A 17,795-nucleotide genomic window follows, 5' to 3' on the forward strand; every position below is an offset into this window, starting at 1 on the left:
GCAAATGAGCAAACAAGACATTCCTTGTTTTATTGATAGCTTTAAACAAGCTCTTGCTGTCCTATGAAAAACAAGTTTTGGGTGGGTGCTGTTAACAGGGTGCAGATCACTGCACCGTTAGTGATTATAGGGCGGTTTGGCTTAACCGAGTCTCCACTCGGACACAGACATACACTCATGTGCATCATTTGCAAGATCAGAGCAGCCTGGACGTACCGAGGTCACGCATGTGTCAGCAGTCCATTGGCCCCCTAATGGCAGCTTGCTGGAGGAGTCAGAGGTAGGAGCAGCCTTCTCTAATTAGCCCCTGTGCAGGCTGTTCTCTAGCTGGCGCAAGTCCACTCCCTGGAGCTGAATCCGGGGTTTACAGGCAGGCTCTGAGCAGCATGAATGGATTGTCTTTGTGTCTGCATACTGAGGCCTGCTGTAACATAGACTGGACCTGTGTTTCTCCAGAGTGCGTTTACATTGGCCCCCTGTATCTTGAGCTGCTGCTGAAATGTGACATTACGAAAGCTTCTGGGATCGGACAGTCTGCACTACGCAGTCCTCTGGTTTTATAGACAAGGCTCAATTATGCAGAATGGAGTAGTGACCATCTTTTACCATATGCAGTGGTGCATAAACACTGTATGGCAATGTTGGATGCAAATATTGTACTTTATTTGGTTTCTGTCTATTTTTCTCAAATAACACCGGTGTTACAATTCACTTAATGTTTTGTTCCCTTCTTTTTTCTTCTATTCCTGGCTTTTAATGTATTTTGTCAATTGATCTTAATATGGCACAATTTAAACAAATCTAAATGATTTGTTCTCACTCTCATTTCTTTATCACAGTTAACAATCATCTTCAAGAACTTTCAAGAATGTGTAGACCAGAAGATGTACCATGCTGAGACTGACGAGCTTCCAGCTGCATTTGCTGATGGTTCAAAGAATGGAGGTGACCGCCACGGGGCCAACACCCTACGTGTGGTAGAGAAGGTGCCCGGACAACACGTGGAGATCCAGGCACGCTATATCGGCACCACTATTGTAGTTCGGCAAGTTGGCCGCTACCTCACCTTTGCGGTGCGGATGCCAGAGGAGGTTGTGAATTCAGTGGAAGACCAGGACAACCAGGATCTTTACCTCTGCTTGCATGGTTGCCCTGCCAACCAGCGAATAGACTTCAGGACCTTCAGAGCGCGGGCGGCAGAGAGCCACATCTTAGGCAGGGGACGGCCAGGCAGTCCTACCCATGGCTTCACTTATCAGTCAGCCATGGCCAAGTGCAAAGAACGTCTACCAGTGGAGGATTTGTACTTCCAATCCTGTGTTTTTGACCTGCTATCTTCTGGGGACATTAACTTCACCCTGGCGGCTTACTATGCCTTTGAGGATGTTAAAATGCTCCACTCCAACAAAGAAAAATACCACCTCTTTGAAAAGGATACAATATTCAAATCTGCTTCCGAAAAATTAGGTTTTAGTTTACTAGTCCTCATCAGCCTTGTTGTCGTACAGTTATGGACTGACTCGTGTGCCATTTGTCTGTAGTCCCCATTGGACATCCTTGTTAGATGGTTGTAAGAAGCTGTATGCATGTGAAATGCTACTCTCACTGTGTTGTCTTCCATCTATCAGAAGCTGGGCTTCTCAGCTAGAGCCTGAGCTACTGCAGAGGGCTTTCACACTTGTGTGTCTTGCATCACGCCGTGGACTCATCTCTCCTTATCATCACGTACGTTCATTCATCAGGACAGAGCAGTTCCTGGAGATCCACCCATCTCTGCAGTCATCCTTCTGATCTTGTAACTGCTCAATGAGAGGGGAGGCACTGCTGAGAGGTCAGATTAAACCATCCTTGCTCTCACCAGAGTGACATGTCATTGTCAAGAGAGAAAGAGGGATGATCCTTTGCAGAAAAAAAGAGTTTGGAGAAGGTCTACAAGTTCACTTGATGCCAAGTGAGAGGTAAAGTAAGTCTCCCGGAGCCAGGTTGAAGGACATGACAGGAGCTTTTATTAACGTCTCCACACGATGGAGAGCCAGCAGGAGTTCGCTCTTTGAAGAAGCTCCAGCTTTGGAAAAATTAGCTTTCTAGTGAAAGGCTATGTCAGACTAGTAAGTCATGTTGTCTACAGAGAAGATTAATAGCCCAAAACATCAGGCCTTTTGTATAGTTTGTCTATGTGTGTGCAAGAGAAAGATGTGTTATTGTGTGGGTGATTATATGAATGTGTGTGTGTGTGTGTGTGAAGTGTTTCATAATAGCTGTATATTGCACCCAGGGTCCTAATGTAGCTCTGGTGTGGTGGTTCATGGGTCAGTAAGAAGTTTTACTGCCTGCCAAGAGCTCTTTCCTACATTTTATAAATTTTAAAAATAGGCATCAACCAGACTTCAAACTACACTTACAGTGTTTAGGGGTTATACTTTTGAAAAATATTTATTGAATTCACTCCATTGTCAAATTGGCTCTTAGAATTCAGACTGAACAAATGTGTAGGCACATAGAGAATACCTTTACTTTATTCACAAAGTAAATGGCATTGAGTCTAAAAATAAATAATTCAAGCCATACAATGGTGTGGCCCAAGACAGAGTTGTCTTTGAAAATAGCACGACTGCTTCAGATAAACATCATGTAATTCTGCAGTAGGTAACATGCATTTAACATGTATATCCAGGAGAGAGCCTAGCTCCTCCATACAATATTTGCAGTTTGAGATGGGACCCACAAGGCAGATCCATCAATCATCCTTACTGTTTTTTAAAGAGCAACGCCTTGCTCTCCATTTCAAAAGGGTGTCGACGTGGCTGTGCTGTAGGCACTGTTTCACTCGCAACTCTGTAGATCTGTGAATTTATGGCGGAGGCGTTTTGCCAAAGAACAAGCCATGGTGCCAACAATTTCCCAAACAGCTGAATTTTCTCTTTCTCATGGGGCCTTTGTGGTTCACTTAAGTATTTAGGCTCAAACCAGATGTCCTGATTGTGTATAATATTGGAAGGTGCTGCTAACTACAGTATGGTGGATGGACCAGTGCAGGAGATATTGAGAACATCTGCCATGCATTTCTTGTGACATTTGAAATAAGGGCATTCGCTCTTCAGCTATTAGCAGGCTCAGGATTACTGGCACTCAGTATTGTAAATAGCTGTTGTAGTATTGGCAAGCTAAAGTCACACGATACATAGCACCACTATTTTGAAGAGAGAAACCGCACCCTTGGTAGAGTAATTGTTTTATAGGCCATGTTTAGAGATTGTTGGAAAGGTCTTTGTGGAAGTAGAAGCCCTTAAGAACATCATCATGTCATCTGTCACAGTTGTCTCTTATCAGTGTTTGATTTCTCTTAGTAAAAAGTTTGAACTATGAAATTATGCTTTAGCTATTAATTATACATAAAGAATCCTTTGAGAGACTTCACAGTAATTTATTCTTACACTGTAAAGTTTTGCGAGCCTTACTACTGCTAAGAAAGCTTGTGTTGGTGCAGTTCAAGGCTTTAAAGAGACATTTGAAAGCATACAAAATGATTGTAATGACTTTTGTGTTCGTGTGCTTGTGTTGTCAGTGCTTTTTGGACTTATGTGTGTAATGTGACATGTATATAAGTTTGTGTGATTTGGCAAATAATAATTGTGCTGTTTTCTGGTACATCAGAGGGTGTAGTGAAATTTAACTAAGTTTAAAAGGTGTACACATACACCACAACAACAAGATAAGGGACTTACAATCTAATTGGGAACGAGCAAATAGACCTGGCTTTCTGTCCGTCATGTTCCTAAAGTAATTAAATACTAGGTAGGAAACGTGTGACTTGCGGTGTTCATGTGTTGTTTATTACAAAAGCACTTTATGTTTTTATTCTCTTTAACCTAGCTCTTACATGGTTTTAACTTGATGGTGAAAAAGGTTATCAGACTTGTAACGCTAAAGAAAGGTGAATGATAACGTTTTCAAATGTATTAACATTGAATGGGAGATACCAGACAGCTTAGTCTGTTTTTGTATGTAGGACTAAAGCGGTGCCACACACCACCTGTAAATACTGTAAATTATTTATTGAATAAAAAAATAGTGTCATGTTGAATTTTTTTTAATGTGTGGGTTTTTGTATTCATCATGTTTCTTGTTTGACTATGAAATTGACCACACCACAGCATTAGGGTTTTTTTTTTTTTTTTTTTTTTTTAGTCCAAGGATTGGGCTAAGACTGCCACCTGATGGTATAACAGGTAAAATAAACTGCTGAACCATCTTAAACTTCAACGGTGACAAATCCTATCAGATCTACAGAGGACAATTCATGATAGTTACCGTGTTTTCGCTCTATAAAACAGCAGAAGCTTTCAACAAATAATGAACATACAGGGGTTTTTTTTCCAACAGGTTTCACACTTGTGTGTCTTGCATCACGCCGTGGACGCCGTGTTCATCAACACGTGATTCTTGCAGATGACGGACGTTACCAGCGCAATACATACTTTTTCGATTGAAATGTAGGCAAATGTACTTTGTTAAAACCTGGTTAAAACGTGCGCCTCGTGCAAGAAGGTCTCAGTGTGTTTGTTGGATTGGATATGACAAATTGTCAATAGGTGTGTGGGTGTATGTCAGGCGCGGTTCCAGAATCAAATCACTGAGTGCTTCTGAAATTACTGAGGGCGCTCTAAGCAACGGCTCCACCATAGCAGTGTAGAGTGAGACATTTATGATTATTTATTACAGGTCATTTACTAATAATTGTATTTCAAAAATATTTTGCTACAAATTGTCAATTAATCTAATTAATTAGTCTGCCTCTACATTGCTTCAATGCTATGTCATCTTCCTGAGAACAACTGAGACCTTTTTTTTCCTCAAGTCATTGTTTGAAGCATAGATAAAATAAATAAAAAAACGTTCTCAATTATTTTTATTCCTGTTATATGCGATGTTTTATACTATACAGAGGACACCAGAACCCCTTTATTGAGAAAATTAAAAGACATGAATAATGGGATTTTTTTTTCATTCACCAATAGGGGAGACCGGGGGCAATTGTAACATCTCAAATTACACCAATCAGAAACGAGTCAGAATCATGAAACTCCTTTTGCATATGCTCAGTGGAGGAGATCCCTCTCGGCCTGCCAAAGGACAAGCTGGTGAGTGAAACTTGGTAACTTAAAGTTTATCTGCAAAGACTCATTTTTGAGGCGTGAAAGTATTTTTTATAATCTACAGAATTTTCCTTATACTGTTTTAAAAATTCATGTCTATAAATTTAAATTTTATTTTAAATAAAACATTTTACCGGTATATATTTGTCAAATATTAGCTTTATTGTTTCTAGCTAGTAGGGTATCATGAGGCTACAGTCGGCATGTTGTCATGACATGAGATGGTACAGTCGGGGGCAAATGTAACTGTTACAATTGCCCCCGACATCCATCAAAAATCCAGCTTAGTAAGGACATCAAAATAGATATGAATAATGAAAATATTTCAAAATGTTTTTGAGAAATGACAACATGCCCAAAATGTGTTACAAACTAATCTGCCAAAATTTTGCGCGCGCGTGAACTGAGTTTTGCTGAGAAATGTTCGTCTCACAAATAAAGTATTTCGAGCGAACGAAAATCCATTTTGCATTTAAAATAAGCTTATTTTGATATACGCCGACGTTATATTTCACACGTGCAACGTCTCGTTTGCTTGACTGCTCACCTCGATAGCTTGCTCGACACAACTCAATGTTACAATAATATGACATAATTCCAGCCAATCAGAGATGAGACTGCTTAAATTCTGATAGGCTGGCTTAACCCAAGGGGGTAATCTAGCGCTCGGAAAGCGTTCCACCCCTAGGGGCGGCCATTGCTAACCAAGCCATCACCTGCTGTTAGCATCCCATTGACTCCCATTCATTTTTGAGTCACTTTGACAGTGAATAACTTTACATCTGAGACGTTTAAAGACTCCATTTGTCCATTGTTTATTTCTAAAGAAACACGACAATGTATAAAAGGCTCCATTACCTTGTATCTTACACTATCGCCCCGCAGAAGCTGTTTTTGTAAAAATAGGCTAACGATTGCGTCATAACCAATGCGACTCTGTCGCACAGTTGAGAAATTACCGTATAGACCTGAGGAGACGATCGCAGGCAATCTTTTACTGTCTATGAGACATTCGGGGGGGCGTGGAGACATGTCCTGGAGACTAGACTGATAAAGTCAAGGGGGAAGAATGGGGAAAAGCCCATAGTGAGCCAAAAGCAACGGGAGAAAATATTTAAACAACGTGATTCAGCTTTCACTTTCTACAACTACTAGAAGACCTACAGCTGTCAGACAGGTTGCTCACGTCACATCTACGTCCTCAAGCTCAGTCTGAGCCTGCGCAGTTCGCTCAGCCATCAGGAAATGAGTGCCCCTAGGTTGACTTCATTCTTTCGCCGTTGACGTCAATGGGAACGCTCGGTCCATTTCTTTTACTGTCTATGGCTTAACCTCTCACAAGCCTCCCTGCATTACTCTACAGCGGAAAAGGAAATATACATGGAAAATCAAGTTCAAATGTCTACAATTTGACAAACACACAAGTATCTTATTTTTTCTAAATTAATATCAAATCGTATCAAGTATATAATAGTTCTTCTTACTGATCTTCAATTTATTTTTAAGTTATTTAGGGTCTCTAATGTTACACATTTTCAGAAATAAAAATGGACAGACTTTTCACCTATATTAATTAATGAATGTGAACAAACACGGCCTCTGAATATTTAAAAATAAAAGCCATCATATAAGCATAGAAATGCAATGTAAAAACAGTAAAATAATAATAAATATACTTCATATCCTTGAATTTATTTAAACAAAAACAAACATGACAGATGTTCTTTAAAAAATAATAATTTGATTGTGCTAAAAAGACTGGATTACTCATTTTACATACTATTTAGGATGTATATTGTGTGGAATGCAGGCTTGTTCTTCCTCATTGGAAAAAAAAACTCAATAAAAAACTGTTATGTGGGTAACCATTACATACATACAAATGTAACATTAAGTGAAGATAATGGGTTTGACCCCAGACACTACCTAAGATTTTCACTTACTCTTATATTTGCATATGTGTAAATGTTACCCACATAACGAGGTATTTTTTTGCAGTGAGGAATAACAAGCCTGCATTTCAATGTGCATACTAACCTACCCAAATAGTATAGTAATTCAGTCTATATTTTACAGTGTAAGTCTTGTGACCATGCATATTCTATGCAAAACCATCCAATGTATATTTGTCATTCTGAGTACATAATTTGACAAGCATGGACATACTTATTATACAATACTTTTTATACTTCTTCCTTTTAAATTAATTTAAAAAAAATAAGATACGTGTGTGTTTGTCAAATGGTAGACATCTGAACTTGGAAATAATTGTCAAAGACTTTATAACAATGTTAAATTTGATTTTCCATGTATATTTCCACCATGTATATTTCCTTCTCCGCTTTAGAGTAATGCAGGAAGTCTTGTGAGAGGTTGTGAAGCCAGCCTATCAGAATTTAGCAGTCTAATCTCTGATTGGCTGGAAGTCATATTGTAACGTTGTGTTGAGCAAGCAAGCCGTACGAAATGCCCTTTTGCGTGCTCAAAATATCTTGTGTGCGCAGAATTGTGGCAGAATAGTAATCCCATATTCAATCTCCCCTAAAAAATGTTTTACCCCAACTTTGTATAACGATGATTCTCAATGTTATGAAAGATACAGAATAATTTGAAATAGGCTACCATTTTACTTAAAGGGTTAGTTCACCCAAAAATAAAATTTCTTTCATTAATGACCCCAATGTCGTTCCACACCCGTAAGACCTCTGGTCATCGTCGGAACACAGTTTAAGATATTTTAGATTTAGTCCGAGGCCTTTCTGTCCTTTGAATGTAAGTGTATGCCCACTTGATGTCCACGTCCAGAAGGTAATGAAAACATCATAAAAGTTGTCCATATGTGACATCAGTTGGTTAGTAGACTCTTTTGAAGCGTCGACAATACATTTTGGTCCAAAAATAACAAAAAATACGACTATTCAGCATTGTCTTCTCTTCCATGTTCCTCAAATAAAGAATCAAACGGTCATGATTCAAGATTCGGATCGCCTGGCAAACTGCTGAAATCACGTGACATTGGCAATATATAAATCACGAATCAATCTGCTGATTTGCGACCGTTTGATTCTTTATTTGAGGTTTGAAAACAAACGCGGAAGAGAAGACAATGCTGAATAGTCATATTTTTTGTTATTTTTGGACCAAAATGTATTGTCGATGCTTCAAAAGAGTCTAACTAACCAACTGATGTCACATAAGGACTATGATGATGATGTTTTCATTCTGGATGTGGACATCAAGTGGGCATTCACTTACATTCAAAGGACAGAAAGCCCTCGGACTAAATCTAAAATATCTTAAACTGTGTTCCGAGGATGACCAGAAGTATTACGGGTGTGGAACGACATTAGGGCGAGTCATTAATGAAAGAAATTTCATTTTTGGGTGAACTAACCCTTTAATGAAATAGGCATAGGCCTATGTGTAACCATGGCCATAAATGCAATTTTCTTTCTAATTTGCATTTTTAATGTGTTTTGAGACTATATGTAATGTAAAAAGATGCAATAATATTTGCATAGGAATGTCTATAAGAATACAGACTTAAAACTATGTTGTAAGAGAAATTCGTAAAATAATGTCCTCTACTGATGCCAAACCTCTATTCTGGGTCTCAGGGGGACATGTCTGTGTAGTGCCATTTATATTTAGATATATTAGTCAATTCCGATACTTTGCAACATGCAATATTGGCCGTCGATTTCATCAATGAATGACTGTAGCCTCGAAATAAGAGAGCGAAGATCGCTACGATCACTACAATGCTGTTGCTTTGTCAGTTCATCGTGAGTGAGCTCACAAAATTTCGTTATAAAAATTAAGTTGTCAACAATAAATCCCTTACTTACATAGTGGCTTGACTTTGTTTGTTATTAAGAGGGTTCGCGAGCCTGCATTTACTCAGCACTGAATAAAAGCGCTGCCGTTTTGTGTGGTGAGAGTCTGATCGCGTTCCAGAGATCAACAACTATATGTGATTGGCTACTCCGCTGCAAAAAGACGCTGTAAAAAGATGCATTTGACGCTCTCCAGAGCTGGAACACAAATGTGAAAATCTGCCAAATCTGATCCGCCAATGTGTGTCAACTGTCGGTTATTTTGCTTGCGTTTGAGGGTGCTTGGCAATAGCACCCCATAGAACCGGGCCTGGGGTATGTGTGAGTGATGTGAATGCGTGTCAGGAAAGGCATACGGCGTAAAACTTGTGCTAAATCAAATGCGTGTGAAACGAACCCTGCAAATGAGCGGGAATATAGCTAGGATGACGGATGGATGTTAAAACATGCTGGAAAAAAACAACAACTACTAAAGCCTAGTTCAGACTGCACGATTTTCAAACTCGTCGGGTCACTGCTCTATTCACACTGCATGACTATCCGGGGTATCATTCAGTCACTGCTGTGTTCACACTGACCGATGGTTTGACGACAGAGGAGTTCACACTGCATGACTGAACAAGAGGAAGAATCGCCGACAACTCTCGCTCTCCGGTGCTCAAACTACGTTTCCCAAACACACGTGCGATGTGACAAGTAAACAACGCGAGATCACACGTGCGTCAGACCGGAGTTCTCGCGCGAGACTTGGAATTGTTATTAAAAATGATAAACTGCACAAAGTTTGCTTCAAATTGTATGTGCGCTGATTTGTGGAGAAAAAGAAAAAAGATTATGGCGGAAGAAATTGTTGGAGAGACAGAGGGAGCCAGGATTTTGTTCTGCAAAGACAGTTTGAGGTAAATAAACAATTTTGTAATGTGCTGCTGTTGTGGCTGGATGTGCAAATGTTTGGCCTTTGTTTCTGTTTGATAGAATTATAAATATATCTATTAAAATGCTGCAATTCTGCTTTATAACTCCTCCCTGAACCTCCTGCTGCCCTGTATCTCACTCTCTCATTGGCTGTCGGTGTAATTTTCAGTCAGAACGCTGTTCACACAGCAGGAGTTTGAATCGCCGACAGGTCCAGATATTTAGCATGCCAAATATCTCACCGGCGTCGGCGACTCGTCGGCGATTCTCTCTGATCGCGTCTTTGATCATTCATACTGCGTGATTGTCACTCGCGAGCACCGATTTGCCTGTGATCTCGGGCATTTGTCGGCGATTTCACAAAACCTGTCGGCGACTCAAAATCGGGGCAAAAATCGGGCAGTGTGAACTAGGCTTAAGTGAATGTATTAATCTGAAGCAAGTCTCTTACCTCAGCAATTCCCCAATTCCTCTCAGAGTTCCACTGCACGTGCTACACGGGTGAAGACAATTAACAATTAAAGCCATTAGAGACAATTAAACTCAAACGGCATTTTGTACTTCCACCATTTTGGGGGATTGCCCTAAATCACAAACATAATAATAATTGTCAACTTGTTGGAAAGTTATGCATAAACACTGTAATTGACATCCATAAACTTTATGCAAACTGAAGACAGTGCCCATGATGTAGGAAAGTTTAATACATATAGGTCTATAAACATATGTACAGTACAATTCATCTGAACAGTGGCTTTTCACAAATATAAATTACTTTAAATTGGCTTGTTTCAAAGCTTAACATGTCCATGGAGTGTGAGCAGGAGCTTGGGAGGGAAAGAATTAACACATCTCCAGTATTTCATTGCAGACGTGTCCACGTTTCACCAGCTCACTTGCTCTCCTAGTCCTGCTACCATGATCTTTTGGAATTGAGCACATCACATTGTTCCCCATTCACCAGAGCTGGCTTAACATGCACCTAGTTAAAATTCCATTCTGGCAAATGTTTTGAAATTGTACATAACAGCATAATACTGCACCATACTGCTAGTCTTCCTTATATCAATCCGGTGTTTTAATCTTCACAAGAATAAGGCACAGATGGAGAAAACACATCAAATAAACAATGAATGGTATTTACCAGCATGCCAGTCTGTGAATGTTTTGGCACAAAATCTGGTTCACCAAAAATAGCTTTTGACACCCGCCCACTCCCTAAACGCGCATCTGTCCATTCATACAGTACTCACATTTCCACTTAAAGGTCAACGGTATCAGTGTTTCAGCACACTTGTACTGAGAAAACAATTCAACAAAACAGAAAAATCTGATTCAGGTAATTTCTACCATCACTACAGAGTCAAAAACAAGCAAGTACTGTTCTTTTAGTGCAATAAAAAGATGCAACAGTACAAGCACTGACCATAAAGTGGACTTGAGCGGAGCCAAGTGTTACAGTCGTAAGAAAACAAACACAAAGATAGCTTACATGTTATGATTATCTAGTGTTCTGACAAGGTCTACAAGGACCCTGAATACTGTTCAGCCTTATTTCCTTTGTTCTTTTCTTAAATAAGGCTACTGTCCTCCAACAGGGCATCTAAGCGTTACAATATTAACAATTGGCGGGTCTACAATAGTGAAGACACATTTAGCTGATTCAATCATTTTGAGGAAAAAAAATAAGAGTAATTGTTGCTCACCACAAATAGTCCTACATGATAACAAATCTGAAAAGACAAAAACATACGTTATTCCCCCTCAAAATGACGTACAATCACAGGGGTCTGGGTATTTTAAAGAGCAGAACTGAACTGAATAGCTCAACAGAACAATGAGTCAACATCTGAATGTGCAATTAAAATGATTCCTTTTTTCTCCTCCCACAAAGGCTACTTTCATGAAATGATCCTTTTTTGCACAAACCAAAATAAAAAACAAAAAGACAAGAACATCAAAGTAAAGTTTGATTTGGGGATAGTCCCTTTCTGCTAATGACTCTCAAACAAAGACCAAATACATGAGGCACTTTCTAACTTAGGCATTCTTCAACACTTTATCAAGTTCAATCATAGTCCACAGGACTAACCATGCCTTGTTCTTTCTCCTCAGTCCAAAATGGCAGACTTAACCTTGTCACGAAACCTAGAAGAGAGCGGAGGACACAGTGGCGATAAAGAGGAGTTTGGTGGTGGCAGGTTGCATCTCCTCCATTTATTGCCTGGATGGCCTTTCCGCCACATCCTTTGGCAGTACAGACGTCTCTGCACTACATATTCACTTCACGTCTTCCTGTTGTTCCAGTTAAAGTCTGTCACAGTTTTCTGCTCTGCAGTTCTGTCTAAAGCAGGTGAGATTGGCTCAAGGGGGGATTTCTGAGACTGAGGGGAACGGGGGTCAATCAGGGGTGGAGGTTTTTCTGGGTGGAAGGGGCGGTAGTGATCAGGCCCCATGGGACCATGGTTTCCAGGGGGTCCCCTGTGGTCAGGCATCCTTCTGAAGTCCTGTGGATGCCCTCCTCCCCCTTGGTGGTAGTTCGGGGAGCGGTATTCATCCGAACGCCGCCTCTTTGGGTCAGGATGTCTGAAAACAAAGGATACATTTTAGTGAAACAGATCTATTTCTGTGAGAACAGAATTTTTTTGTTGCCGGTAAAAAATATAGAGCTATGCCTTCGGTAGAAGCATAGCTACAGGAACAATGTTTTTGTCATTATGAGAGCTGTAGTGCACCACTGTGCCAAAGGTTACAGATCGCCTTATTAGTGCAAATGTCACAAGCAACATTAAAACTCTCCCAATGACGAAAGACAGATACCTAAAAAAATATCTGAAGTAGCTTATTGTTTTGACTTGCTGAAATTCTAATGATCACTGTTCATATCAGTTAACAGTAGAAACTAACTTGCCAAGGCAAACGGACCAAAGTAGTAACTAAAACATTGTTTTGTGAATCACTGTTTTATGCTCAAGTCAATGCACAGCAAATGTGATGCTATGCAAACCTGATTCGTGTTTTATTATGGGAAGCCTGATGTCGTTTCAAGATACTCCCACTGCATATAGCAGCCTCCTGAGCATCTTTATTTTATTTATTGATACGACATAACCACACAAAGGGGTTCTCCGATTACTTTATTCAAGTAACGAGTAAAGTAATCCATTACTTTAAAATTTACTACAAAATATATTTTTTGTTACTTTTTAAAGTAATGCAAGTTTTCCCATGTATTGACAGGGACAGCTCTCCTGTCCCTATGTTGAGAGAAATCGGGGAAGTGCTGAGGTGTTGTGTGTATGAACATGTGTATGATGGGATGGTTATTGTAGTTCTAGACTAAATGTGAGCATGCATCTGTTTTGCTCAAAATAAATAAAAACTGTAAAATGCAAACAGATTATTACGCCAAGACTTTTGGACACGTTAACAAAAAATAGTTTTATTTTTGGCCATTAAACAAACAAGCCCAGCCTAATTACAGAAAAGTCATGCAAAAGTACCTTAATGCATTACTTTCCATAAAAAGTAACTAGTTACTTTTTAGAGAGTAATGCAATATTGTAACATTACTTTTTAAAGTAAACTTTCCTTAACACTGCAGATGAATGATGAAAGTATGAAGTTTTCTGGGAAACTGATCCTGACTCTAAAATATGTTATTGTAGACTTACCATATTTATTTAAGCTTAGGCACAGACATGATTTGCAAGATGGTTTTATGTGTTATGATACTCGCTCATTTAAATTGTGTTAATTTTAAACAAACAAACAAAAAATACAGTGAAGCTTTAACAAAAAGCCCCTCTGGCTTACCTGTCATAATAGTCTCTATGGCCCCGATGATCTCTATCATTACCATACTGGTCGTAGGGACGTTTGCGAGGGGAACCGCTGTTACGGTAACCTCCTGAGCTTCGGTAGTCACCATGAGGACGACGGTCGCCATAGTGGTGGTCCTTGTACCTGTGAGTCTCATATGGGTGATGCCGATCCCCCTGCCAGGGCTGATTGCTGTTACCCGGGTAGCTGTATTTACGGTCTCTTTGCCAATCTCCCCTATCTGTTAACAGATGCACAAAATACCAAATGAGATCATTAAAAAAATGACAACTGGAATCGTAAATGATGTAATGTATGGCTGTTCAACATCTCAAAATAAAACCACAAGTAGCCAATCAAACAGTAATCCGCTAATGTTGTAACAAATACTATTTTTGGGTTAAAGCCCTACTCCATTTCAAGTAAGAATACCATTTCAAAAGCTGTTGAAGACCACTGTAGTGTACAGTCTTTGGGCTCACAGTGTCCCAGATGCAAATGTTATTATGAATCAGAAAATATGAATCCTTGTCTGTCCAACTGATATTGTAGTATAGTGATAAAGGATGATCTTTCAGTATTACTGTAGCACAACCTGCTGTTTATTTTCTTTTCAGATCTAGCTGCATTTGGACCCAAAAAACAAAGATCATATGTCAAAAAAAGCAGGATGTTGCATCTCTCACCATCATTAGGGAAGTGTCTTTTATTGGACTGGTTGTATTGCTCTCTGTGGTGGGCATGAGGGGGAGGTCCAGACGGATGGTTGCCCGAAGGATGGGGTTTGGTTGTGGACTGGCCACCTGTAGAGTCTCGACTAGACCCAGACGGTTCAGGTCTGAAGGGTTTTTTCCTGGCAGGATCATCCTTCTTCTTTAGCTCTTTCTGTATGAAATATGAGGAACAGGTGAGTAAGTGATAAACAAGTAGTGCAACGTGTTTGAGAACTGTGGATTTATGACGAGCTTACCTCTTCCTCCTGTGAACGCTTTTTTTGAGCCATCTTATACAGTTTGTGCAGTTTCCGGGCGCCAAACTCAGTAAATTTGGACACAAAAATCCAAAGGTTTCTGAAAAATGACACAAACATGGGGTTGAATATAATATTTGAATATAACTAGAACTTCTGGATTTGGATATATAATATGCATTTGTGATACCTGCGCCAGGTCTTGACGTGCTCAGGGTCATTGTACGATTTAAGGCACTCTGTGATGCGGTCTCCGATCTTCAGCAGACAGGTACGAGTGTGCTGAAGCTGCTCCTGCACCGACAGACCCTCGTCTGGCTTATCCAACTGCTTCAGAGCCTTCTTCACCGGCCTCATTCGCTCTTTACACTGCACACACATTACACCACAAATCAGCTTTCCACTCAGAACATTGAAAGTGCTTCAAATATTACCGTTAGAGATCATGCCAGGTAAAGGAATGAATGACATGAAGAAATGAGAATTTTAACACTCACAATGCTGAATGTTTCCTGGTCCAGCTCATCATCCTCCTCTCCAATTGGTACAGGATCACTTCCTGCAGTAATGTGCACGGGACCCTGAGCTTTCTTTCCTTTTCCTCCTGGTTTGGCCTAAAAAAAAGTGATAAGTTGAGCTGATGAGAGACATTCACACAAAATGTTACAATATTATATACATATTTAGTCTAATCCAACCTGGATATATCAAAAAGCAGTAACAATTCTCAGCAACAAAAAAAAATTAGACGTAACCTAATACTATTATATTTATAATACAGAGAATTCCATTGTAATAAAGTTTGAGTCAACTTGTTGTCCAAGAAACTAACCACCGGACGACAGTGAAACATCATACTCAAGTCCAGGTTTCTAAGGGAAACTTAACACCGAAGACTCTTGATGCCAACATATAAAATACCTTCTCTTTTTTGGACTTGGTGCGCTTTTTGTCTTTGTCCCCCTCCTTTTCTTTTTTAGTAGTTCCTGTTTTTTCTTTGTTCTCTTTGTTATCCTTTTTCTGTTTCTTCTTTGTGGGTGATTTTTCAGCTCCATCGTCCTGGAAAATGAGAGAATTGTAAAAATGCCACCTAACTGGTTAGTGCTGTGGATTCTGTGTCTGTATATCCCTACATTAACAAGTACATTTTGTTATATATAGCTCTGGAAAAAAAATTAAGGACCACTTAACATTGATTTCTCAATGTTAAGTGGTTTCTAAATTTTCTTTCCAGAGCTGTAGGTGAAGAAAAAGCACATTAAAAGTAACATACCTTCACCTCTCCCTCTTCTGATGGGTTGTCGGAGAGACGAGGAGAGGCCATTTCATTGACCAGATCATTGTTAGGGGCCTTGTTCTTCACTCGAGGTTTCCTTTTTTTGGGTTTGATCTGGGAAGAAACAAAGAATGAAAACGTCATCGTACACACTGACTGAAAGTGAACTTAAGTACACGATAAGATGGCACTTCCATTTACACTGCCTTTGCAAATGCATTTTTGGCTTAAAGCTGCTGGCCAAAAATTGTGTAAGTATTGCCACAAGGCCAAAGAAATGTACTCATTAGTAATTTAACGCTAATCCCAACCATAAAACTTAAAATTTCCAACAAATGTGGTGTGCATCTGGAAATGTAGTAGTTTAAAATGGCCTAGAGACTCATAATCCCTACCTCATCTCCTGCTTTACCAGCATCTTGGCTTTCCTGATCTTTCTTCAGCATCTTGAGCAAGTAGTCTGCTCGCATTTGTAACTGCTTTCCCTGAGGTTTCTTATCAGGTTCATCTAGGAGAATCTACAAATAAAGACAACAAGGCATTTGAGGTCAGGTCAACGTGCACATGGTTGATGTCACTCTTTAACAGTGAGGAAGCATTCATTTGACTCAATGTACCTTCTCAGAAAGTTTGAGATCAGGATCGGTCTTGATCAGGTCCCAGTTGCCGTAGCCGTGTTCATAGATGCCCAATAACAGCTGAGTGTCGTCATGAACATCCCAGTCTACGTCAAAGTGAGGAGTCTTCAGCCGACAGGTCAGTTGAAATCTGGCCAAGAAACAAACAAAAACATTTCTTACTCTCTTGCATTCTGTTCATTAATAGGAATTGAGCAGGCTTAAGAAAGAATCAGAATCAACCAAAAAAAGTGAAATTTTAAAGTACATTTTTATTTTGATTGATTTGCAATTTTGACTAATTGTGATAATGGGAGATAAAGTGTTGGTATTTCAAACTATGTTTGTTAGCTAAAATTAAGCTAAAATTATTAATGTCATTAACGTTTCTGAAAATATCCCATATGTTGTATGCACTTAACATTTAATGAGTCAGATAATTATAATACTAAAAAAGAAATGATTAAAACTGCTTTTATTCAAGATTCTTTTTGCTACCTCAATTCAATATCCTCAATTGACCTGTGATGTAAAAGTCACTCTCAAATCAATGTTGAATACACACAACCCTAGAGTGGATATTTATTGACAGTGAAACGGATTTCCCCAATAAACTAAAAAGTAAATCACCTATAGTGTGTTTGCTATGGCTAGAAACACTGCAACAATGAAAAAAAACAATTTATTTATATATATTATATATATATATATATATATATATATATATATATATATATATATATATATATATATATATATATATATATATATATATATAGGATGCAACAGTGCCGTTAGTCCACGGTTCAATACATTCCTTAGTTTTTAACCACTGTTTTCGGTTTGGTTCGTTTTTTTTTTTTGCTATTCTATTCTTAGGCGACAGGAACAGAAAGAGGATAAGAAGAAACCCTTGTACACATTCCTGGTGTATTGTATAATATAAAATAAATATATATAAAGATTTACAGTGGCAGCTCAGAGATGTACAGTAGCAATTAAGTATGAAATTGAATGAATAAATGTAGGCTAAAATTAAAACTACATAGTCTTCAATATACATTGATCGAAAGCTACTGTATATACTTTATTCAAGAGCAGTGAGTGATTTTTCTCTTTGTTTTTAGTTGTTTTATTAAAGGGGGGGTGAAATGCTGTTTCATGCTTACTGAGCTTTTTACACTGTTAAAGACTTGGATTCCC

General features: G+C 39.0%; 2 protein-coding genes across 7 annotated transcripts in view; one reads left to right on the forward strand and one right to left on the reverse strand.

Moving 5' to 3' along the window:
- rgma (repulsive guidance molecule BMP co-receptor a) overlaps positions 1-4,084 on the forward strand; it is a 198,556-nt gene extending 194,472 nt beyond the window's left edge. For all 4 annotated transcript variants that reach the window (XM_067418928.1, XM_067418926.1, XM_067418925.1 and 1 more), the window contains one exon: positions 840-4,084. In XM_067418928.1, coding sequence (XP_067275029.1) covers positions 840-1,541 — 702 coding nt within the window. In that variant the 3' untranslated portion in view covers positions 1,542-4,084. The remainder of the gene's footprint in view (positions 1-839) is intronic.
- Positions 4,085-10,591: 6,507 nt separating this feature from the next.
- Positions 10,592-17,795, reverse strand: part of chd2 (chromodomain helicase DNA binding protein 2) — a 53,671-nt gene continuing 46,467 nt past the window's right edge. For all 3 annotated transcript variants that reach the window (XM_067418932.1, XM_067418930.1, XM_067418931.1), the window contains 10 exons: positions 16,593-16,743; positions 16,371-16,493; positions 15,973-16,089; positions 15,621-15,758; positions 15,197-15,313; positions 14,890-15,068; positions 14,700-14,799; positions 14,416-14,614; positions 13,724-13,970; positions 10,592-12,493 (listed from right to left, as the gene is read on the reverse strand). In XM_067418932.1, the coding sequence (XP_067275033.1) occupies positions 12,193-12,493; positions 13,724-13,970; positions 14,416-14,614; positions 14,700-14,799; positions 14,890-15,068; positions 15,197-15,313; positions 15,621-15,758; positions 15,973-16,089; positions 16,371-16,493; positions 16,593-16,743 (1,672 nt within the window). In that variant the 3' untranslated portion in view covers positions 10,592-12,192. The remainder of the gene's footprint in view (positions 12,494-13,723; positions 13,971-14,415; positions 14,615-14,699; positions 14,800-14,889; positions 15,069-15,196; positions 15,314-15,620; positions 15,759-15,972; positions 16,090-16,370; positions 16,494-16,592; positions 16,744-17,795) is intronic.

The sequence above is a fragment of the Pseudorasbora parva genome, chromosome 16 (assembly GCF_024679245.1).
Source record: "Pseudorasbora parva isolate DD20220531a chromosome 16, ASM2467924v1, whole genome shotgun sequence".
Lineage (NCBI taxonomy): Eukaryota > Metazoa > Chordata > Actinopteri > Cypriniformes > Gobionidae > Pseudorasbora > Pseudorasbora parva.